Below are 22,635 nucleotides of genomic sequence, written 5' to 3'. Positions count from 1 at the left end.
CAGAACCAGCCCAGCCCCAAAGCATCTCCTCCGGGTAGGCTCAACTCATTTAACCCCTCTGGCAGAGGACAGGACAAGGGGATGGAGCCAGGCGAGAATCCATCTAAACTAAAGCACCTTTTGTTGTTTATTTAATTATAACAGTCGTCATTCTGGCATGCCCATGTACAGTACTACCGGTATAAATTTGATCATTTTGAAAGCCTCTTCACTGAGTGTTTTAATGTTGTACTGTAATTCATCTGCAGAGAGCCCAGTTAGACAGACACCACCACCATCCTATGCCTCTGCCACCCACCCACCAATCAGTTCCACACCGCTACACAAGTACACATCCACAGTAGACAGCCCCACTGAACTGGTGAGTGAAGGGCCTGACTTAATCAGTGTTTGTATCTGAGTTTGTAGCTGTTAATCACCAGCGAAATAATACATTTAAAGATAAAATGAAGATTATGATCATGTAATTTATTCCTCTAAAGATAGCAGGTGAAAATATTTAGTCGATCTGTCCTCAAGTTGTACTGTAGGATATCTCACAGAATGTGTATCAGCATGATTCAAATAAGGGTCAAGGTTTCAAAGTTTATTTTCCATGTGCACAGGAAACAAGAAGTATGAAACAGTACAGGGAAATTCTTACCTTGAAAGCTATTTCCCAACAAAGCAGTGGTGATGATAATAATATAGATAATTACAGAAATATATATATATTTTTTTTAAAATGCACAACAACTACAATGTGAGTTAAAGAAGCATGAGAATGTAAGTATATACAGGTCAGTGCCAGCACCTTATTCAATGTGCAGGTGTACAGAAGTAATCACTTGACACCCACAAACTATGTTATACTATACTTCCTTCCAGCTGGGTTTACATATACATTATTCTGATGGAGTTGTGTATAAATAGAAAATCATTTTAGGACTCATAAAGTGTTGTAGTGGTGTAATGAATAGAATGCTGATGATGTGCCCTGATTAAGTCCAGAGAATGCCTATGGGAGGGAGATGTCAGATAAAATAATATGTTATTTTGTGCCTCAGCATGTCAGTGACCTGAATTTCTTTCATAAGAAGAAATTACCTCTTAAAATCTCCCTGATGCCTGTGCCAAAATGTAATGGACTTCTCGTGTGAAGGCTGTTATACTTTCCAATATGATGCCTGACTGGCTGGCTAGGGGAAAGAGAGGTTTCAGGGAGAGTGTTCTACACTAGTCTAGACTTCCCCATCTCTGTCCAGGCAAAAGCTGCCAATCCAGTTATACTGTCAGGAGATACATTTTTTCTGAAAGCTTCCTTATGATCATTCACTCATGTTTGTTTCCTATACAATCATGTTGAAAGTGCTTTTTGCAGAATTTGTTTTAGTTTTTTTTGTGCAGATACTTCCCATGCCATAGAATTTACATGTTTTCTCACAGGATCCCACTTCACCCCAGGGAGCAGAGGCTGGGTCTGTGGTGGTAAAGGTGCATTACAGATACACCGTGGCTCTGAGTGTCCCTTTAGGCACGCCATACGATGACCTACAGGAGAGAATTGCACACAAATTGGGGCAGCCAGCCTCACACTTGCGCCTCAGGTAACTGCAGACCTGCCAACCCATTTCTGTCATTTCAGTGCTGCTATCGCACTAAAAATATAACCACTCACCCTCATGTGTGTCCACTTTACCCCCCCCCCTCTCTTCCTTTCTCCCATTCCCTCTCCTCCCCTCCTTCCTCCTCCTCTCCTTATCTCCTCTCCCCTCAGACACAGGCAGCATGGCTCCCAGGTGCTGAAGCCTCTGGATGGGGAGGAGGGGCTCAGGGCCCTGCTGGAGGTGGCAGAGGCAGGCAGAACCACACTGTGGTGCCAGGTGAGATCCACAGGGCTCAGGCAAAAAGTATTACAGCATATAGGGAATAGGGTGCCATTTTGGACAAAGACCTATAGTGTATCCCTCTGGAATAATCAATAGTACAATATACTGTATGTAGCACAGGGCCATTTTGAATTTAAATTCATCAATGTATTGTGTGGCTAATTTCTGAGTAAATAATATGTTCCTCTGCTCTCCCTGTGTCAGACTGAGGACCGCCTGGACAACCGTACCATTCTCTACCAGATGGTGGCACTGTATGACTATGCAGCAGAGGGCCCAGAGGACTTGGAGTTCAGTGAGGGAGACTCTATTGACATTCTCAGTGAAGGTAATGGAGAATGAGAAATTATGAGGTCTTGTGCTTTTTAAGTGCACAGTAAGTACGTAACCTCCTGTTCTGACAAATGACTCTATCCCCCCCTCTTTCCCCCGTCTGTCTACCAGTCAACGAGGAGTGGCTGGAGGGACACTGTGCTGGTTACATTGGCATCTTCCCCAGCTGTTTTGCCTACCGGGAAGAAGAGACCCCCACAACCAGGGGTGCAACTTTCACTGGGGACGGGGGGGGTCATGTCCCCCCCACATTCTGAAATTGCATTTTTGCCCCCCCAGTTGTATCATTGCAATGTGATACAAAAAGAGGCAAAGGTGTGCTTTAGGACCATGCCTCCGAGTGGTCGGGTAGGCTGTTTGGAGTGTTCAGCCAGCTGGATTTAGGACCGCTTGGATACCACAGAGCAGGCTGACAGGCTGTCTGAAGGCAAAGCTTCTGGAAGGCTGGCTGGACCGGCACGCAAGAGTTGAGCATAGTTCAGTGTGTATGTGTTGCGCTTTTTCACAGAGTTGTAAAAATTGGCTACTCTTTAGGCGACTGATGTAACTGACAAGGCAACTAGTGTTTATTCGCAGTGCTGAGCTAGTATTGTAACTGACATGTAACGTTAGCTACTGAGGTGAATGAATTAGCCACGCTAGCTAGTACTGTAGCTACCACAGCCAGGTCAGTTCTAACATCTAGCTATCTATCAGATAGCGATATGAGGTGGCTATTATTACTATCTAACAGCAGTTGTTTGTATGGAAATGTTTTTTAGCCTTCGTTTTGTTCTGTTTCAACAGAAGTAAATGAACTTGTAAAGCTTTCACAACTTGATGTACCATTAGAAAGAGAGAGCTGGCAAAAGGTTGGCTAATGTTAGCTATGATTTTTGATGACACTAGACCTGAATCAAATGATGAAACCTTCAGCCAAATGATTGAGAATTGATATTCTAATGTTTTTTCAGTGCAATGTGAGTTTTTATTAGTCAGTATGGCAATGTAACTTTATTGATCTATCAGTTTCCCTAGCTAATTCCCTGCTTTTCACACTGACACAGTAATAAACAGCTCTAACATTACAGGCTCCACTGTCATGGTGCACAGTAGAGGTCTGAGCAGGACCGATTTCTTAATCTGCAGTTTTTCATATCGCACTCCACCTGCAACCGCCTGCACCGTTGACTCCCACCTGCTACTGCAAGAACTTGTTCCAGTCCCTCAATGTTATTTTAGGCTATGTGACTCAGCTTACTTGCCAGCCATGGTCCCTGAAATGTTGCGCCCTATAGGCTATATCAGATGCGCAAAAATAACTTAAGAAATAGTTTAAATTACCAAAGATTCAGCACATGGCCATAATATTAGGCTATCTGTATTACTGGGCAGCCAGTATGCTAGATGTAGTTTGAAGAGAGCAGAGTAGGAGAGACTTGCACTTTCTCTTGAGCTATTTGTATAGCCTACCTTTTAGGAGTTGGAAGATTATCAGAAGGAGAAATATGGGTGATATATTTCTAGGCAATGTAGTAAAGTATTTAGGAAGTACATTTCCTCGGAAAGATAACTGCCCCGTGCTTCTTCGCCCATGCATAGGCTATAGCCTACTGTATTTAATTGAGACCACACACGCACCTGATGTCGCAGGTATGGCTACTGAACTTGAAGCAGCAAGAATTATGACAGCGACAGCAACATTTTGCATAGGCCTATAGGATATAGTCTAGCTTTTACAAGGCAGAGACAAATAAATAGATAATCAATAGTTATTGAAAATGAAAAGGTTCAACGCTCGCTTAACATAGTAGTCTAACCTTTGCGCATGTTGTGTGCCTTTTCTTTTTTCCTCAATGATGATTCCAGAAAGATATTGCACTTTGACTCACGTTGGTTGAGCGCCCTCCACTTCTTTCCATTATCAAAAGCCTATTTACTTACAGACACTGTAGTAAACTACAGTCTAATCATATTTAAGTTAATTTCATATTTCAATTAACTACCACGTGATTCTCCACCCATGTATGCAGCCTACTCTATTTTAACGAGACCAGACATACTAGGCGCACTTGAACTCTCACGCCCAACTAGGAGAGGTAGGCTACCAAAATGAAACAGCGAATTCTGAGTGTGAATAAAGATGTGTTTTTAATACAATAGATAGGCTAACGCATATAAAGCAGAAAGCGGAACCTTTCCAAATAATATAGAGGACAACAAAAATATTTGAATCCCAAAGACGTTTCTCTGACCGCCCGCAGCATGAAAGATGCAGACCAAGTCGCAATGATCTCTGTCGCCACCCGCAGGCATTTTTCAGATGACATGTAAAACAACAAATCGGAGGAAAAGCTATTGATGATGATGATGAATGGATACAGATATGTTTGAATGCCCAGTCATGTTCATATAATCTCAGACATAAATTACTGTAGTTTAAGACCATCCATAGAACATACTATATGCCAGTGATACTGGAAAAAAAAGAAATGTCATTCCTCTGCTGGAGGTGTAAAACACAACATGGGACATGTTTGTATATGTTAGGGTCTTGTGAAGGCTGGCTGAATTCTGGCAAAGAGTATGATCTCTTATCTCAGCATGTCTACCAATTCTCCCTTCTGCCTGTTTTTGTTTGCTTGGCAATGTTGATACCGGAGACTGTGTAGAAAGAAAGGAAGAAACTGTGTAGCCGAGCATTTATAGCAGCTAAGAAAAGGTTGGTTATCCTCCAACAATGTCACAATAGATGGCAGAAATGTCAAGTTCATGTATCACTAAATTTGATTTATTACAAGATTATGGGTATACTGGGCAACTTTCATAAGGTCTGCAGACGACGCTACAGTGGTAGGCTTGATTACCAACAACGACGAGACGGCCTACAGGGAGGAGGTGAGGGCCCTCGGAGTGTGGTGTCAGGAAAATAACCTCACATATCCGCAAGGCTCTCTAGAGGGTAGTGAGGTCTGCACAATGCATCACTGGGGGCAAACTACCTGCCCTCCAGGACACCTACACCACCCGATGTCACAGGAAGGCCAAAAAGATCATCAAGGACAACAACCACCCGCCACTGCCTGTTCACCCCGCTATCATCCAGAAGGCGAGGTCAGTACAGGTGCATCAAAGCTGAGATCGAGAGACTGAAAAACAGCTTCTATCTCAAGAACATCAGACTGTTAAACACTGACATTGAGTGGCTGCTGCCAACATACTGACTCAACTCCAGCCACTTTAATAATGGAAAAATTGATGTAATAAATGTATCACTAGCCACTTTAAACAATGCCACTTCATATAATGTTTACATACCCTACATTACTTATCTCATATGTATATACTGTACTCTATACCATCTACTGCATCTTGCCATCTTGATGTAATGTATCCCTAGCCACTTTAAACAATGCCACTTTTATATGTTTACATACCCTACATTACTCATCTCATATGTCTATACTGTACTCTATACCATCCATTGCATCTTGCCTATGCCGTTCTATACCATCACTCATTCATATATTTTTGTATGTACATATTCTTATTAATTCCTTTACACTTGTGTGTATGAGGTAATTGTTGTGAAATTGTTAGGTTAGATTACTCATTGGATATTACTGCATTGTCGGAAGTAGAAGCACAAGCCTTTCGCTACACTCACATTAGCATCTGCTAACCATGTGTATGTGACAAATAAAATTTGATTTGATGCATCATATGGAATACAGGACAAGTAAACGAGCCTGTATTGAAAACATGCCCATGTCAGGGGAGATACCTATTTAGGCAATCCCTAGCTGCTGGGCTGCTCAGTCCTGACCCTGGGGGTCTGCTGTCCTGTTGCTTGTCACTCTGGCCTTGGCCTAACACATCCAAAACCAATAAATGAATGTTTCACTAAGATCCTAAAGCTGAGTGGGGTGTGTTGAGTTGGGGCACTGCAGGGTGGTGGACCCCTAGGGACAGGACGGGGCGACCCAGCTATAATGTGTGCAAGTAAAAAAGAGCTCTACAGTACTATTAGGCCTATGAGATTAATTATATGGAGGATTTGCAGTTTCTGTGTGTTAATGTATATTTGTGGTGTATGTGTGTGTGTGTGTGTCCCCCCCTTGGGAAGAGACCCCTATAGGTCCTGGTCAAAAGTAATGCACTATTTAGGGAATAGGGTGCCATTTGAGACGCAGGCTATATGTGGAGGACTACATAGGCCTACTTTACCTTAGTACCCACATTGAACAGAAAGTAATATTCTTTTAATAGGGTTGTGGACTGGCAGAAAGATAGAAGCTTGAGTCTGTGTGAATTAAAGGTATAAGGGCAGAGGATCTTGTCTGCATCCCAGAGCCCACCTGTTTTGAGCCCCACCTGTTTAGCAAAGAATATATATACAGTACCAGTCGAAAGTTTGGACACACCTACTCATTCAAGAGTTTTTCTTTATTTTGACTATGTTTTACATTGTAGAATAATACTGATTACATAAAAACTATGATAAAACATGGAATCATGTAGTAACCAAAAAAATATATATTTTAGATTCTTCAAAAGAGCCACCCTTTTCCTTGACGACAGCTTTGCACACTCTTGGCATTCTCTCAACCAGCTTCATGAGGTAGTCAACTGGAATGCATTTCAATTAACAGGTGTGCCTTATTGAAAGTTAATTTGTGGAATTGATTTCCTTCTTAATGCATTTGAGCCAATCAGTTGTGTTGTGACAAGGTAGGGGTGGTATACAGAAGATAGCCCTATTTGGTAAAAGACCAAGTCCATATTATGGCAAGAACAGCTCAAATAAGGAAAGAGAAATGACAGTCCATCATTACTTTAAGACATGAAGGTCAGTCAATGCGGAAAATGTCAAGAACTTTAAAAGTGCAGTCGCAAAACCCATCAAGCGCTATGATGAAATTGGCTCTCGTGAGGACTGTCACAGGAAAGGAAGTCCCAGAGTTACCTCTGCTGCAGAGGATAGGTTCATTAGCGTTAACTGCACCTCCGATTGCAGCCCAAATAAATGCTTCACAGAGTTCAAGTAACAGACACATCTCAACATCAACTGTCCAGAGAAGACTGTGTGAATCAGGCCTTCATGGTCGAATTGCTGCAAAGTAACTACTATTAAAGGACACCAATGAGAAGAAGAGACTTGCTTGGGCCAAGAAACACGAGCAATGGACATTAGACCGGGGAAATCTGTCCTTTGGTCTGATGAGTTCAAATTGGAGATTTTTGGTTCCAACCGTGTGGATGATCTCCACACGGGTGGTTCCCACCGTGAAGCATGGAGGAGGACACACTTACTACTACTAAAACACACTTACCAGCATGGCTACCACAGCATTCTGCAGCGATACACCATCCCATCTGGTTTGCGCTTAGTGGGCCTATCAATTGTTTTTCAACAGGACAATGACCCAACAGGCCTCCAGGCTGCGTATGGGCTATCTGACCAAGAAGGAGAGTGATGGAGTGCTGCATCAAATCAAATTGTATTGGTCACACGTGATTAGCAGATGTTATTGCGGGTGTAGCGAAATGCTTGTGCTTCTAACTCTGACAGTGCAGTAATATCTAACAAGTAATATCTAAAAAATTACACAACAGATACCCAATACACAAAAAAATCTAAGTAGGAATGAATTAAGACTATATACATATAGACGAGCGATGTCAGAGCGGAACGGACTAAGATACAGTAGAATAGTACAGAAAAAACAGTATACAGTATACATATGAGATGCGTAATGCAAGATATGTAAGCATTAAGTGACTAAGATAGCGTAGAATAGTATAGAACACAGTATATACATATGAGATGAGTAATTCAAGATATGTACACATTATTAAGTGACTAAGATACCGTAGAATAGTGTAGAATACAGTATCTACATATGAGATGAGTAATACCAGATACATAAACATTATTAAAGTGACTAGTCTTCCATTCCTTAAAGTGGGCAGTGATTCCTAGTCTATGCCTATAGGCAGCAGCCTCTAATGTGCTAGTGATGGCTGTTTAACAGTCTGATGTTCTTGAGATAGAAGCTGTTTTTCAGTCTCTCGGTCCCAGCTTTGTTGCACCTGTACTGACCTCACCTCCTGGATGATAGCGGGGTGAACAGGCAGTGGCTCGTGTGGTTGATGTCCTTGATTATCTTTTTGGCCTTCCTGTGACATCGGGTGGTGTCGGTGTCCTGGAGGAGGGCTGGGCGATATGGCAAAAATATAATATCATGGTATTTTTTTTACAAATTGGACGGTATGACAGTATTTGACTGTATTTTTAGTTTTTGAATAATACAAGTTTTACGTTTGCTTTACGAGTAGTGAGTGATCCTAGGGTGGCAACACATACATTCTAAGTGATTTCAATTAGTCTTTCTCCATTCTGATTGTTTTATACTGTTCAATTCAACTTCAACCAAAACAAATTTCAGCAATTTTATCATTTCTGCATTTCCTGCACTCAATTGCAGTGGTGGAAAAAGTACCCAATTGTCATACTTGAGTAAAAGTAAAGATACGTTAATAGAAAATCACTCAAGTTAAAGTGAAAGTCACCCAGTAAAATACTACTTGAGTAAACGTCTAAAAGGATTTGGTTTTCAAAAGTAAATGTAATTGATCAAATGTACTTAAGTATCAAAAGTAAAAGCATAAATCATTTAAAATTCCTTATATTAAGCAAACCAGATGGCACCATTCTCTTTTACATTTTTTTTATGTACGGATAACCAGGGGCACACCAACACTCAGACATAATTTACAAACAAAGCATTTGTGTTTAGTGAGTCCTCCAGATCAGAGGCAGTAGATGACCAGGAATGTTCTCTTGACAAGTGCGTGAATTGGAACATTTTCCTGTTCTGCAAAGCATTCCAAATGTAACGAGTACTTTTAGGTGTCAGGAAAAATGTATGGAGTAAAAAGTACAGTATTTTCCTTAGGAATGTAGTGAAGTAAAAGTTGTCAAAAATAAAAAATAGTAAAGTAGAGTAAAGACACCAAGAAAACGACTTAAGTAGTACTTGAAAGTATTTTTACTGAAGTATTTCACACCACTGCTCAAATGAGATAATTTCCACACTGCCACGTAGGGCTGCACGATATGGGCAAATATTCTAGGACTTATTTTTAATTAACCAAATGTTGCAATTGCGATTTGACTTGCGAATTAGAGTGAAACTGTTGGAATCATGGAAATAGAATGACTATTCTAATTCTATAGTTAGAATATAATAGTGGACACTTTGAATAGTGTTGTTTGAGATGACAACGAATTAAAATGGCAGGGAGGAGTTATTGTGACATGATAGGAACTGAAGTGTTGAGAAATGTTTCCTATGAGACCCTATACAGTGTTGCCACTCAGACCCCTCTAGCGACACATTTTTAAAAAATTGACTAGCGACTTTTTCTTGTGTTATTGGAGACTTTTGGAGACTGACGTGAAAGCACGTATCGTTCTTACTCTTCTCAACGAGCAGCGGGTGCTGCCGTGGGCCCCACCCCCATCCCAAAGCACTCACAGACGGCCCAGTCCTCGCACAGCAGTCCCTCCCAGCTGCAGTCAGAGCAGGAGATGTTCACCCCTCCACGTCCAGACTGCAAATGAATAACGCATGCGGGAAGCCGCCGCTGGCTGATCCCGCCATGGTATACATTCAGGGCGGGATGTAAATGTAAAATGTTTTCTTGTCTAAAATAAACCACTGCACAAAAATAAATCACTGCATTTGACTCACACAGCCTCAGTCACTTTACTCACCTTGTCCACTGTGTGTGTGCCTCTCTGTGACATAAGCTAAACGTCCAGCTGGCTAGCTCATCATGTCTCAGTCAAACTATACACTCAAAAATACAGAAAGGAGTGGGAATCAAACCCTGAATTCAAAGGCTGGTTGAAGCCGTTTATTGGAGATGATACACAGGCATACTGCCTGCATTGTAAGGCTGATTTCTACACCAAACTTAGTGATGTAAAAAAATACGACAACTCAAAAACATACTCAAAGGGCAAAACAAGCTGCTATTTATGGTTAAAAAAATAGACTCTGCAAAAAAGGCTGAGGCCACCATGGCATTAGCTTTCGCTGAACACTGTTCCATGCTGACATTGGAGAAGCATGTAGAGCTGCTTTCTCAGACTCCACTGCTGCTACCCACTTCAAAGTGCACAGAAATGATTAATGGTGTTCTAGCACCATACTTTCTGAAAATGTTGGTCGCAGTTGTGGGTGACCAGCGTTTCAGCCTCCTCGATGAGTCCACGGATGTAAGTGTTTCTAAGTACCTGGGGGTTGTGATAAGGTACTTTAGTGACACCAAGCAGACAATTGTATCAACATTTCTGGGGCTTGTTGAGTTGGAGGGAGGAGATGCCAAATCTATAGCCCTATGCTGTTGTTGCTTTCCTCGAGAGAAGTGTTGTCTTAAAAAAGAGAAACTCCTGGGGATAGGGATTGACAATGCCTCTGTTATGACGGGGATTAACAATGGGGTCCATAAAGTGCTGAAGGAGGAGTATGACCTCAAATATCTGGTTCTTATTTGCTGTGTGTGCCACTCTCTGCAGCTTGCTCATTTGTAGTTCTAAACATATTAAGGTGTTTTTTCTCATTTTTTGTCTCTCCCACGACATTATTCCTCTCTCCTACAGCGTCCTTAACAATGACATGCGCATGGTCAATTATGCAAATTAGGTGATGACATCATTTAGCAACTTCTAGCGACTTTTAGGACAGCCAGTTGCTACTTTCCTTACTGAGGAGTTGGTAACACTTCCCTATAAGCTTTGGCTACATTGCATGTTTTCTCTTAGCTACTTCATGTAGCTAACATATTCTTGCTTTGCATATTCCTCTTTGATTTAGAAGATACTGTTGCACAAACAACATGCTGATTTAGGTCCACACCATCAATAGTATTATCAGGCTGTATTAGCTAGCTGCGTTTGCTCTTACTCAGCACATTTATTAGCTAGCTAGCTATTAGCGGCTAACAAATAGCATCTCACAAGATTTAGGGCAACTTGTGTAGAGAAATGCTATTTCTTATACAGGTGACCAAACTATTGTTAATATAGGGCTACGACTCAAAGTAAAGCCTTTGGGGTCCCCTACAGGATAGCTCCCGCATTACACTAATTGCCAAAACCAGCGCACACACACATAATCTCCTTTATAGCTGAACATTGTGTGCCCGAAGAGGATTCTACGATGACGGACAGACAACTGAGCCAATGGCGGAAGACTACATACTACACCCCAGCTGAACCAATCCAAAGATCCGATCTTCCAGAATCAACCTACTTTCTGTTCTATATATAAGTGATGTATTGATTGTAACGGTCTCTTTGTCTGCAGTTCCGTACGAACCAGCGGGAGAGCCGTAATTACGCTGTTCTAGATATCTTCACTCTGAATAAACTGTCGCTTGTCATACAATTTACCACCTTGTCTGAATCGATCCTTGACCGACTCGCCCGGCTACATATCTAATTTCTAACACTTGCAACGAAAAGACAAACTAGCTGTTTGTTGATGTAAGAAACACAAACTAATAGTGCCATTATAGAACGCTAGTGGATTTATATTAAGAAGCAAAGTGAAAACAGCATTGTTGTCATCAACATTGTTTCATGTGCTGCATTGACCATGCAGACTGAACACAAGTGTCTCGTGGTTGAGGAACATCAAATTCCCTCCTTGAGTGACAGGGAGCGTGGCTTGGTCTGTGTAGAAAGTGGCATGGAGAGAAAGAGCAGAGAGAGATGACTCAAGTAGTGAAGTAAACTATGACAATTTAAATTACACATGGCGTATCACATTTAACAAACCAAACATTCAAATACCGGTATAGAAGTAAAAACCCAAACCGGTCCCTGCATCAATACCAGTATATCATAAAATACAGTATATCGCCCAGCCCTATCCTGGAGGGCCGGTAGTTTGTCCCCGGTAATGCGTTGGGCACCACCCTCTGGAGAGCCTTGCGGTTGGGGGCGGTGCAGTTGCCGTACCAGGCGGTGAAACAGCCCGACCGAATGCTTTCAATTGTCCATCTGTAAACATTTGTGAGGGTTTTAGGTGACTAGGTTGATGAAGCTCTGTTGTTCCTTCTTCACCACACTGTCTGTGTGGGTGGTCCATTTCAGTTTGTCAGTGATGTGTACGCCAAGGAACTTGAAGCTTTCCACCTTCTCCACTGCAGTCCAGTTGATGTAGATATGGGGGTGCACCCTCTGCTGTTTCCTGAAGTCCACGATCATCTCCTTTGTTTTGTTGACGTTGAGTGAGAGGTTGTTTTCCAGGCACCACACTCCCAGAGCCCTCACCTTGTAGGCTAATCAAGCCTACTACAGTTGTGTCGTCTGCAAACTTGATGATTGAGTTGGGAGGCGTGCTTGGCCATGCAGTCATGGGTGAACAGGAAGTACAGGAGGGGGCTGAGCACGCACTCTTGTGGAGTGGAGATGATGTTTCCTACCTTCACCACCTGGGGCCGGCCCATCATGAAGTCCAGGACCCAGTTGCAAAGGTCGGGGTTCAGAGCCAGGGCCTCAAGCTTGATGATGAGCTTGGGGGGTACTATGGTGTTGAATGCTGAGCTATAGTCAATAAACAGCATTCTTAAACAGAGTGATGGCAATTGCATCGTCTGTGGATCTATTGGGGTGGTAAGCAAATTGAAGTGGGTCTAGGGTGGCAGGTAAGGTAGAGGTGATATGATCCTTGACTAGTTTCTCAAAGCACTTCATGATGACAGAGGTGAGTGCTACGGGGTGATAGTCTTTCACAGCAGACTGGGATCGGGAGAGATTGAGTATGCCCGTAAAAACGCAAGCCAGCTGGTCTGTGCATGCTATGAGGACGCAGCTAGGGATGCCTTCTGGACCGACAGCCTTGCGAGGGTTAACACGTTTAAATGTTTTACTCACGTCTGCCACAGAGAAGGCGAGCCCACAGTCCTTGGTAGCGGGCCACGTCAGTGGCGCTGTGTTATCCTCAAAGCGTGCGAAGAATGTGTTTAGCCTGTCTGGAAGCAAGACATCGGTCTCGGCGAACTGGCTGGTTTTCCTTTTGTAGTCCGTGATTGTCTGTAGTCCCTGTCACATACATTTTGTGTCTGAGACGTTGAATTGTGACTCCACTTTATCTCTATACTCTGCCTTGCAGAGTGAATAACTACACTGTTTATATTCACCTTGCTTATTAAATGTGGTGTATCACGCTTTCAATGCTACCATCTATCCACAGTTTCTGGTTAGGGTAGGTTTTAATAGTCCCAGTGGGTACTACATCTCCTATACACTTTCTTATGAACTCAGTTACCGTATCCGTATATGTGTCTAGATTATTTCCGCACACTACCCGGAACATATCCCAGTCCACGTGATCAAAACAATCCTGAAGCGTGGATTCTGATTGGTCAGACCAGCGTTGAATAGTACAAAGCATGGGGACTTCCTGTTTGAGTTTCTGCCTATAGGACAGAAGGAGCAAGATGGCGTCATGGTCATATTTGCCGAAAGGAGGGCAGGGGGCCTTGTAAGCATCCCGAAAGTTTGAATAGCAATGGTCGAGAGTCTTAGTAGCACGAGTAGGACAGTCAATATGTTGGTAGAATTTCGGCAGCCTAGTCCTTAGATTTGCTTTGTTAAAATCCCCAGCTATAATAAATGCAGCCTCAGGATATTTGGTTTCCAGTTTGCATAACGTCCAGTGAAGTTCTTTGGGGGCCGTCGAGATTTCGGCTACCGTAATCAAGCAGTTTTGAACCATCCCTGTAACTGTCGCTTCTGCAGAGAGATTGTTTTCTAAACTAAAACTCATAAAGAACTACCTAAGAACTAAGCATTAGCCTCTTGGTCTGATATGCGCTTTTAGACACCTGAGTAAGCCACTCATTGCACTGGCGCCGTCGTAGCCTTGACCACGGCATTTGTTCACCGATATCCACATACTTTCAATCAGTTCAATGATTTATTTTTCAAGGCATGAGGCACTTTGATCAGTCACATTCTTGAAGCCCAAGAAAGAAATACTTAGCTTCCTAGTACATGTGGAAATTAAAAAGATTTATCATTTACTTATCGTAGTGTTACTGTCTAAATGATTTGTTAAATATTAAATTAATCGATGACAGGCACATGGGCACTCAGAGCTCAGAGCCCCCCTCTCCGGTATTCCAGTGAGGCTATGGCTGCATTTCGGATACACTTGAATGTCGTATGTGGGGGGCGCATGTCTTTCATGTATTATTATATAAAACAACGGTTGTTGATGTCTACATTTCAGATGCATTTTCGTACAGTAGTAGGACCAATTTACCTTGTGTTATTATGGCTCCAAAGTAATACTAGTTGTGGCCCCCCCATGGATTTAAAATGAACCGGACCTGGTGACAGCTGATAAAGATAATTATTTCTCCCAGTCCATGTAGCAAGAGAGATCTGGAAGAATGTTAAGAATGTTTGATGCAATAGTCTACTGTAGGTCACTGCCAAAAGGTTCAAACACTTGCGGTATATACGGTAGCAATGGCTAGCTAGCTAGCTGGTTAGCTCCAACACAGGGAGTGTGCACAGGATATTTGGTCTATTATGATGTAAAATCCGTGATTGAATCATTTTAGTTTAGCAAGCGGTCTGTGTAGGCTTTGAACTTAATCTGCGAGACGAGTCAGTGCGATGACGATATCCAAACAGGTGTTCTGAGTATTTCAAATATATTTTGGATAATAGTCTGTGGAGATTCCACAGGTAGCAGATCTAAAATACATCTAGGCCAGAGTTAAAAACGCTCCAATTCAAATAACTTTTATTTTCTCAAAGGGGAAGTTCTGGAGTCATTAGTGGGTCGTAGCCTACTCGTACAAGAAAACAGAAACAATTATGCAGGCTGAGACCCTGATGACCTCCCATGTGCCCCAGCGTGCCCCTTCCCATGAACCCGGCCTGAGGCTTCCAGCTGTGGTCAGTGAGAGGCAATGCTGCTCCACAGATGACAACCCTCTGCACCTAAGCACCTTTAACCCTATTGCACCCTAACCTCAGTCTATGAGATAACCCCACATCTATTTAGATTGGTGCTTTGGTCAACAGGGCTGTGTGTTGTCAGTCATATACTAATGATGTTCATGATACCTATAAGTCCCGCTCACATAATGTTTCAAAAGAGTAGCCCAGGGCTAAGTGAGAACCCATGACAGAGTTTGAATTGTCATTCTAACTCTACAGATGCCGTATATTGATTTGACCCTGCTTCTCACAGCAGGAAAACAATTCTGCAGCAATAGAAAATGTGAATGATTATTTTTCATATAAATAATGGACATTTTAGATAGTTAGACATTCTCTACTCGCATGAGCGCGAGCAGCAAAGTCATCATGACATTGAGCCAGGGAAGCTTTTGGGCATTCTTCCAGTGTTGCTGGGGAAGATGATCTGCGTGGCTGCAGCTAGTTGGGGGAAGGGAAAAACTGCTAGCACCACCACCAGTGGAGGAGGGAAAATCAATCAATCAATCAATCAAATCAGCAGAGGTCACAAAGTGCTATACAGAAACCCAGCCTAAAACACCAAACAGCAAGCAATGCAGATGTAGAAGCACGGTGGCTAGGAAAAACCTCATAGAAAGGCTGGAACCTAGGAAAAATCCTAGAGAGGAACCAGGCTCTGAGGGGTAGCCAGTCCTCTTCTGGCATTGCCGGGTGGAGATTATAACAGTACATGGCCATTTAAGGCCAGATTGTTCTTCAAGATGTTCAAACATTCATAGATGATCAGCAGGGTCAAATAATAATCACTGTGGTTGTAGAGGATGCAACATGTTAGTACCTCAGGAGTAAATGTCAGTAGGCTTTTCATAGCCAAGCATTCAGAGGTCGAGACAGCAGGTGTGGTAGAGAGAGAGAGAGACAGTCAAAAACAGCAGGTCCGGGACAAGGTAGCACATCCGGTGAACAGGTCAGGGTTCCATAGCCGCAGGCCTAACAGTTGAAACTGGAGCAGCAGCAGCACGACCAGGTGGACTGGGGACAGCCAGGAGTCATCAGGCCAGGTAGTCCTGAGGCATGATCCGAGGGCTCAGGTCCTCTGGGAGGGGAGGGAGAAAGAATTAAAGGGAGCATCCTTAAATTCACACAGGACACCAGATAAGACAGGAGAATTACACCAGACATAACAGACTGATCATAGCCCCCCGGCACATAAACTATTGCAGCATAGATACTGGAGACTGAGATCGGAGAGCAATACTCTGTGACATCACGGCACTATTAACCAATCAAAGATCACTATAGCTTCCAGCCCCTACTGGATTTGGCTGTTGGTAGATACCTAGCACTACCTAGTATGCTTGCTTGCTTGCTAGCAACCACATGAGGGCGAAGCTAGCTTGGCTATCAATATTTTTGCTGATAAGCTAATATTGCCCTTAACGTAAGACAATCCCCTTCTCCTCTTCTACTTCACCCCTGAAATTAATTCCCTGTTTATCTCTACTATATCAATTACATAAATTAACACGAATAAATCAATTGATTATTATAACAGAAGTAGGCTACATTTTACAACTCTAATACATTTTTGGGGGGAGGAAAATGTCATAAAATGAATGCTATCACTTATGTACATAATAAATCTATCAAACAGATTGAATATTATCAACAGAATAAGCCACATTTTTTAATTCTAAGAAATAATTGAAATAGAATGTCCCATGTTTGAAATGGAAATATTTGTAAAGTGATTGGGTACTGGTCAGCATTGCACCATGAATATGTTACGTTTGGTATGGTTACATAAGACAAAAGGTTATTTAAGGTTAAAAAAAATGAAAGGAGGGTAGTTGGTCGAGCGTATAACGCCAACATCTAGCAACCCAAAGGTTGCATGTTCGAATCTCATCAAGGACAACATCAGCATTTTAGATAATTAGGAACTTTTCAACTACTTACTACTTTTTAGCTACTTTGCAACTACTTACAGTAGAATTGTAGGCTAACCTTTCCTCTAACCTTAACCCTTTTAGCTAACCCTTCGCCGAAGCCTAACCTCCCGGCACAACGACTGTGAAGAGACACACCGCCATTTCGGTGCATTTTATATTGTATTTTGCGTTGTATTATGTATTGTATTATGTATTGTATAATGTATTGTATAATGTATTGTATTATGTATTGTATTATGTATTGTATTATGTATTGTATTATGTATTGTATTATGTATTGTATTATGTATTGTATTATGTATTGTATTATGTATTGTATAATGTATTGTATTATGTATTGTATTATGTATTGTATTATGTATTGTATAATGTATTGTATTATGTATGCGATGCGTGGTTCGGATACAACTGTGATATATGGTTGTCTCGCCTGGCTATCTTAAGATGAATGCACTAGCTGTGGGTCGCTCAGGATGGGAGTGTCTGCTGAAATTGTAATGTAAATCTAGTGCTATTTATATTTATGTATATTTTGTATTTTATTTGTTGTGTTGTTTCCTGTTTGGACTCCAGGAAGAGTAGCCGCTGCCTCGGCAGCAGCTAATTGGGGATCCTAATAAATACTAAATACTAAAACCCTTTAACCTAACTCCTAACCTTAACCCTAACCTTAACCCAACCCCTAGCCTAGCTAGCATTAACCAGCTCGTAACATATCATCCGTTTTGCAAATTCGTAACATATCATACGAAATGTATGCCGGACATCCACAAACACAAATGAATACATACCATATGAAACATAACATGTCATACTAAATGGAGTGTCTCGGATTTACATACAGAATAATCTGAAATGCTGTGAGACGAGGTCGGTATTCTAGATCCGCTACCTGTGGAATCACTATGGACTATCATCCAAAATAAATTTGAACATCTGTTCAGATATCCTCATCACACTGACTTGTCTCGCAGATTGAGTTCAAAGCCTACTAAGTGTTTAAACCTTTGGGCAGTAACCTATAGGAAGCTATTGCATCCAACATACTTCTGGAACTACTTTAGACGTCATACACTACAGTTGCACTAGATGGTGCTAGAACATGGAAATATGGGTCTCATACTCGTGCTATCGCAATATGGATTGGGAGTTAGAATCAGTGGCAATTTTAGCATGTAAACCTCGGTGGGGCAAAAAATATATAAACATGTTTTGATGCATGCCAGCAAAGCCACCACACAACACTAAACAATACATTAATTGTACTATAACGGTAACAAACGGTGCCCGCAAACTTTTAGGGCCTACGTAAAGCTTTCTTTTCAGCACCATGGAGTGAATCCTTACCAACGCTACACCTGGCTATCAGCCTTGTCTGGCAGTGAAGCAGTTCATTTAGCCTCATTCACTGCCTTTTAGAAAAACATAGCTGACATTGCTGACTTGCTTAAACAAATGTGGTTTCTACTAACAATTGAGATGTACAAACTATGGTATAAGGGAACGACGAATGGATATGAGGCAATCCATAATTTCAATTAAGAGATTAATGAGCGAGCTAAAACGGACATAGTCAATATAACTATTTGTTCAGCACTTTTGAAATATACAGTGACAAAATGCAGAAACATGGACCCTTCTTCCAGTATTTTCCCTGTACACCAGGTCAGAATGGTAGGATAAATAAAAGGGGCATATAAGCAGACAATGAATGCGCTTACAATATTTGATGATGACATTTCTCAAAAATAAGCTGTAGGCTACATGTGCACCATGTCAAAACAGTAGGCTAAGTAATGAGGGCAAAATAAGGGTGTTGCATGTGAATGTTTATCATTTTAAGCTTAGAAGAGACCCTTAAACCCATACTTGGAACACACACCCTCTCCACTGAATAGCATGCTAGTGATTGCTTGCAATGCTTGCAGTGATCCCTTCCAAACCACTCATTGTTGAATTAGCGTTTTCCAACTTGTGTAATGTTTATGTCCAATGCGCGATGAGCACCGATACATTTTATCTATAATTTCTCTTCATTTGACAAGGATTGAAAAGGATTTACAAAGAGATTGTCGACTTAATTCATGATTATGACTGCTTGTCTAACTTGCTAGCTGAGACTTTGAAGGTATGATGTTGACATGATCAGTCCAATCAAAGGTATGGTAGATATAACGTGATTTGACATCATTTTATCTGTGCCCAATGACCTTGAGCCTTCTTGGATGGGCACTTATAATGTAAATCTATGGCATTACCCAAAGGGCTCGAACTTTCTTGCTCTCCCTGTAGATTTTGCGGTGACGTAGTGTCCCCATGAGTGACAGAACACTGAGCCAATCATGGCGCAACTAGAGAACATTACCAACCCCTAAGCTCTGTATTTTCCGCTGGCTGCCCCACCACCACAATAATCACTGAGCTAGGCTGAAACACCTGCATTTTGGAGCTGCCTTACTCAAGAAAGCTAAAGAGACCATGTTTGTATGTGCATTTATTAACTGATGGATTAATTTTTTTACATTGTTTGTAAACTGATGTGAAAAGTATTAATGCCACAATAACATGCAAAACAGGGAATTTTGTAAAAAATAAAAACCTTTTTTAGTCCGATTGGTTTTTGCCCTGAATGACGGGTCGCCACTAGTCTTTAACATCCGTCACTGCATAATTGTCAGCTCATGTTTTACAATGACAACAGATTTGTCAGTTCTTGCTGTGAGATGTTACCCCACTCTTCCACCAAGGCATCTGCAAGTTCCCGGACATTTCTGGGGGGAATGGCCCTAGCCCTCACCCTCCGATCCAACAGGTCCCAGATGTGCTCAATGGGATTGAGATCCAGGCTCTTCGCTGGCCATGGCAGAACACTGATATTCCTGTCTTGCAGGAAATCACGCACAGAACGAGTAGTATGGCTGGTGGCATTGTCATGCTGGAGGGTCATGTCAGGAGGAGCCTGCAGGAAGGGTACCACATGAGGGAGGAGGATGTCTTTCCTGGAACACACAGTGTTGAGATTGCCTGCAATGACAACAAGCTCAGTCCGATGATGCTGTGACACACCGCCCCAGACCATGACGGACCCTCCACCTCCAAATCGTTCCTGCTCCAGAGTACAGGCCTCGGTGTAACGCTCATTCCTTTGATGTTAAACGCGAATCCGACCATCACCCCTGGTGAGACAAAACCGTGACTTGTCAGTGAAGAGCCCTTTTTGCCAGTCCTGTCTGGTCAATTGACGGTGGGTTTGTGCCCATAGGTGACGTTGTTCCCGGTGATGTCTGATGAGGACCTGCCTTACAACAGGCCTACAAGCCCTCAGTCCAGCCTCTCTCAGCCTATTGCGGACAGTCTGAGCACTGATGGAGGGATTGTGCGTTCCTGGTGTACCTCGAGCAGTTATTATTGCCATCCTGTGACTGTACCGCAGGTGTGATGTTCGGATGTACCGATCCTGTGCAGGTGTTGTTACACGTGGTCTGCCAATGCGAGGACGATCAGCTGTCCGTCCTGTCTCCCTGAAGCGCTGTCTTAGATGTCTCACAGTATGGTCATTGCAATTTATTGCCCTGGCCACATCTGCAGTCGTCATGCCTCCTTGCAGCATATGCCTAAGGCACTTTAACGCAGATGAACAGGGACCCTGGGCATCTTTCTTTTTGTGTTTTTCAGAGTCAGTAGAAAGGTGTCTTTAGTGTCCTAAGTTTTCACAACTGTGACCTTAATTGCCTACGTCTGTAAGCTATTAGTGTCTTAATGACTGTTCCACAGGTGCATGTTCATTAATTGTTTATGGTTCATTGATCAAGCATGGGAAACAGTATTTAGACCCTTTACAATGAAGATCTGTGAAGTCATTTTGATTTTTACAAATGATCTTTGAAAGACAGGGTCCTGATAAAGGGAAGTTTCTTTTTTTGCTGAGTTTATGTTAGATTTGTCCTTAATAAAGTATATGCACATGATTGAGATATGAATCTATTCTAAAGCATATGTATTATCATTGGACATTAATATTTAGATTCAATGCAATTCCCCCCTCATGTAAATGAAATACCCTATATTTATCTGTTCAGCTTTATCGTCTCATAATAGGTTAATTAGCAACATTCTCAAATCCAGAGCATTTAAATAATGTGTTGTTAGCGACTGTTTTTGTAGGCTGCTGTTTTTGTAGACATTTGCTTACTTGACCGTTTCTGGATAGGCTACTTACCTACCAACAGTTGCAACTCCGGAGCATTTAAAAACACTTTTCTAGGTTTCTGTTTTTGTCGGCACTTGCTTTCTGGGTCTTACTAAAGTCAGCGAGATGTGCAATACGCCTGCTCGCTTTTTCATGTGTTGCTGGGCTGGTTGGTGGCGCATGTTTTGATAGGCCTACCATGAACCCTTGTTATCCATATACCGTATATATACAGAACCAATCAAAAGTTTGGACACACCTACTCATTCCAGCGGTTTTCTTTATTTTTGACTATTTTATACATTGTAGAATAATAGTGAAGACATCAAAACTATGAAATATCACATATGGAATCATGTAGTAAACACAAAAGTGTTGAACACATCAAAATATATTTTAGTTTGTTGAAAGTAGCCACCCTTTGCCTTGATGACAGCTTTGCACAGTCTTGGCATATTTTCATTTTTTCATTGCATTTTTGTAAGGATTCTAGCGTTAATGCTTCCATGCTCACCCTATCCTTAGCAAATATCGTGGAGTGCATCTGGAAGAGGAAATATGTGGATAGGAGAGAGAAGGCATATATTGCTGTGTTATTGCTGGTGGAGACAATTACCTAAAAATAGATAACGATTATAATTAGCCCATGGTAAGGTGTGCAGCTATGCGATGAGGTCTCTGTAGGGACCTGGCTAATGCAGCTGTATGGTCCTAAAGTCTGCTGAATGCTTAGCCTATTATTATCTAGCTCCTGACAAATAGAGAGCCACCAGCAACAGTATCTCAGACACAGAGGAGCCCCAAATATTGTCCCAAAAAATATAGAATTACCAGAGATGTATTATAATACACTGAATTTTTTTATTTTTTTTATTTTACCTTTATTTAACCAGGCAAGTCAGTTAAGAACAAATTCTTATTTTCAATAACGGCCTAGGAACAGTGGGTTAACTGCCTGTTCAGGGGCAGAATAATGCAGGACATGTAGCCCTGCATTTAGTCCATAGGCCTACACGTGATTGAAATTAAGTAGTAAACTCTCGATGCCACTCTCACTAGCCTGGGTAGATCTCATGTATATTATGGAACTTTCTTATGTAAGGTAAATTAACTGGAGCGTAGTGATACTGTAGCTGGGAACTTCTATTATTTATGTGCGTTACTTCAATGAGAACAACTCACGTATTGCCAAGCATCTGTATGTGTGGATGTGTAACGCCTCGCAATCCCGTCAGTTTCTCACCAACACACATACATACTGCACACACCTGCGTCATTTCCTAATCAGAAAAGATCTGA

At 41.9% G+C, this 22,635-nt stretch overlaps 1 protein-coding gene across 2 annotated transcripts in view; it reads left to right on the top strand.

Annotated features, from left to right (window-relative positions):
• Positions 1-3,268, top strand: part of noxa1 (NADPH oxidase activator 1) — a 10,118-nt gene extending 6,850 nt beyond the window's left edge. The window contains exons 11-16 of one of the 2 annotated variants that reach the window (XM_042320753.1): positions 1-91; positions 249-361; positions 1,426-1,586; positions 1,757-1,862; positions 2,073-2,196; positions 2,313-3,268. The exon at positions 1-91 is cut by the window's left edge and continues 54 nt beyond it. In XM_042320753.1, coding sequence (XP_042176687.1) covers positions 1-91; positions 249-361; positions 1,426-1,586; positions 1,757-1,862; positions 2,073-2,196; positions 2,313-2,458 — 741 coding nt within the window. In that variant the 3' untranslated portion in view covers positions 2,459-3,268. The remainder of the gene's footprint in view (positions 92-248; positions 362-1,425; positions 1,587-1,756; positions 1,863-2,072; positions 2,197-2,312) is intronic. The other variant, XM_042320754.1, reaches the window with a different exon arrangement.
• The last annotated feature ends 19,367 nt before the right edge of the window (positions 3,269-22,635 follow it).

This window comes from Oncorhynchus tshawytscha, linkage group LG04 (genome assembly GCF_018296145.1).
Source record: "Oncorhynchus tshawytscha isolate Ot180627B linkage group LG04, Otsh_v2.0, whole genome shotgun sequence".
Taxonomy (NCBI): Eukaryota; Metazoa; Chordata; class Actinopteri; order Salmoniformes; family Salmonidae; genus Oncorhynchus; species Oncorhynchus tshawytscha.
Note: the sequence above shows the minus strand (reverse complement) of the source record. Positions and strands in the feature narration are given on the sequence as shown.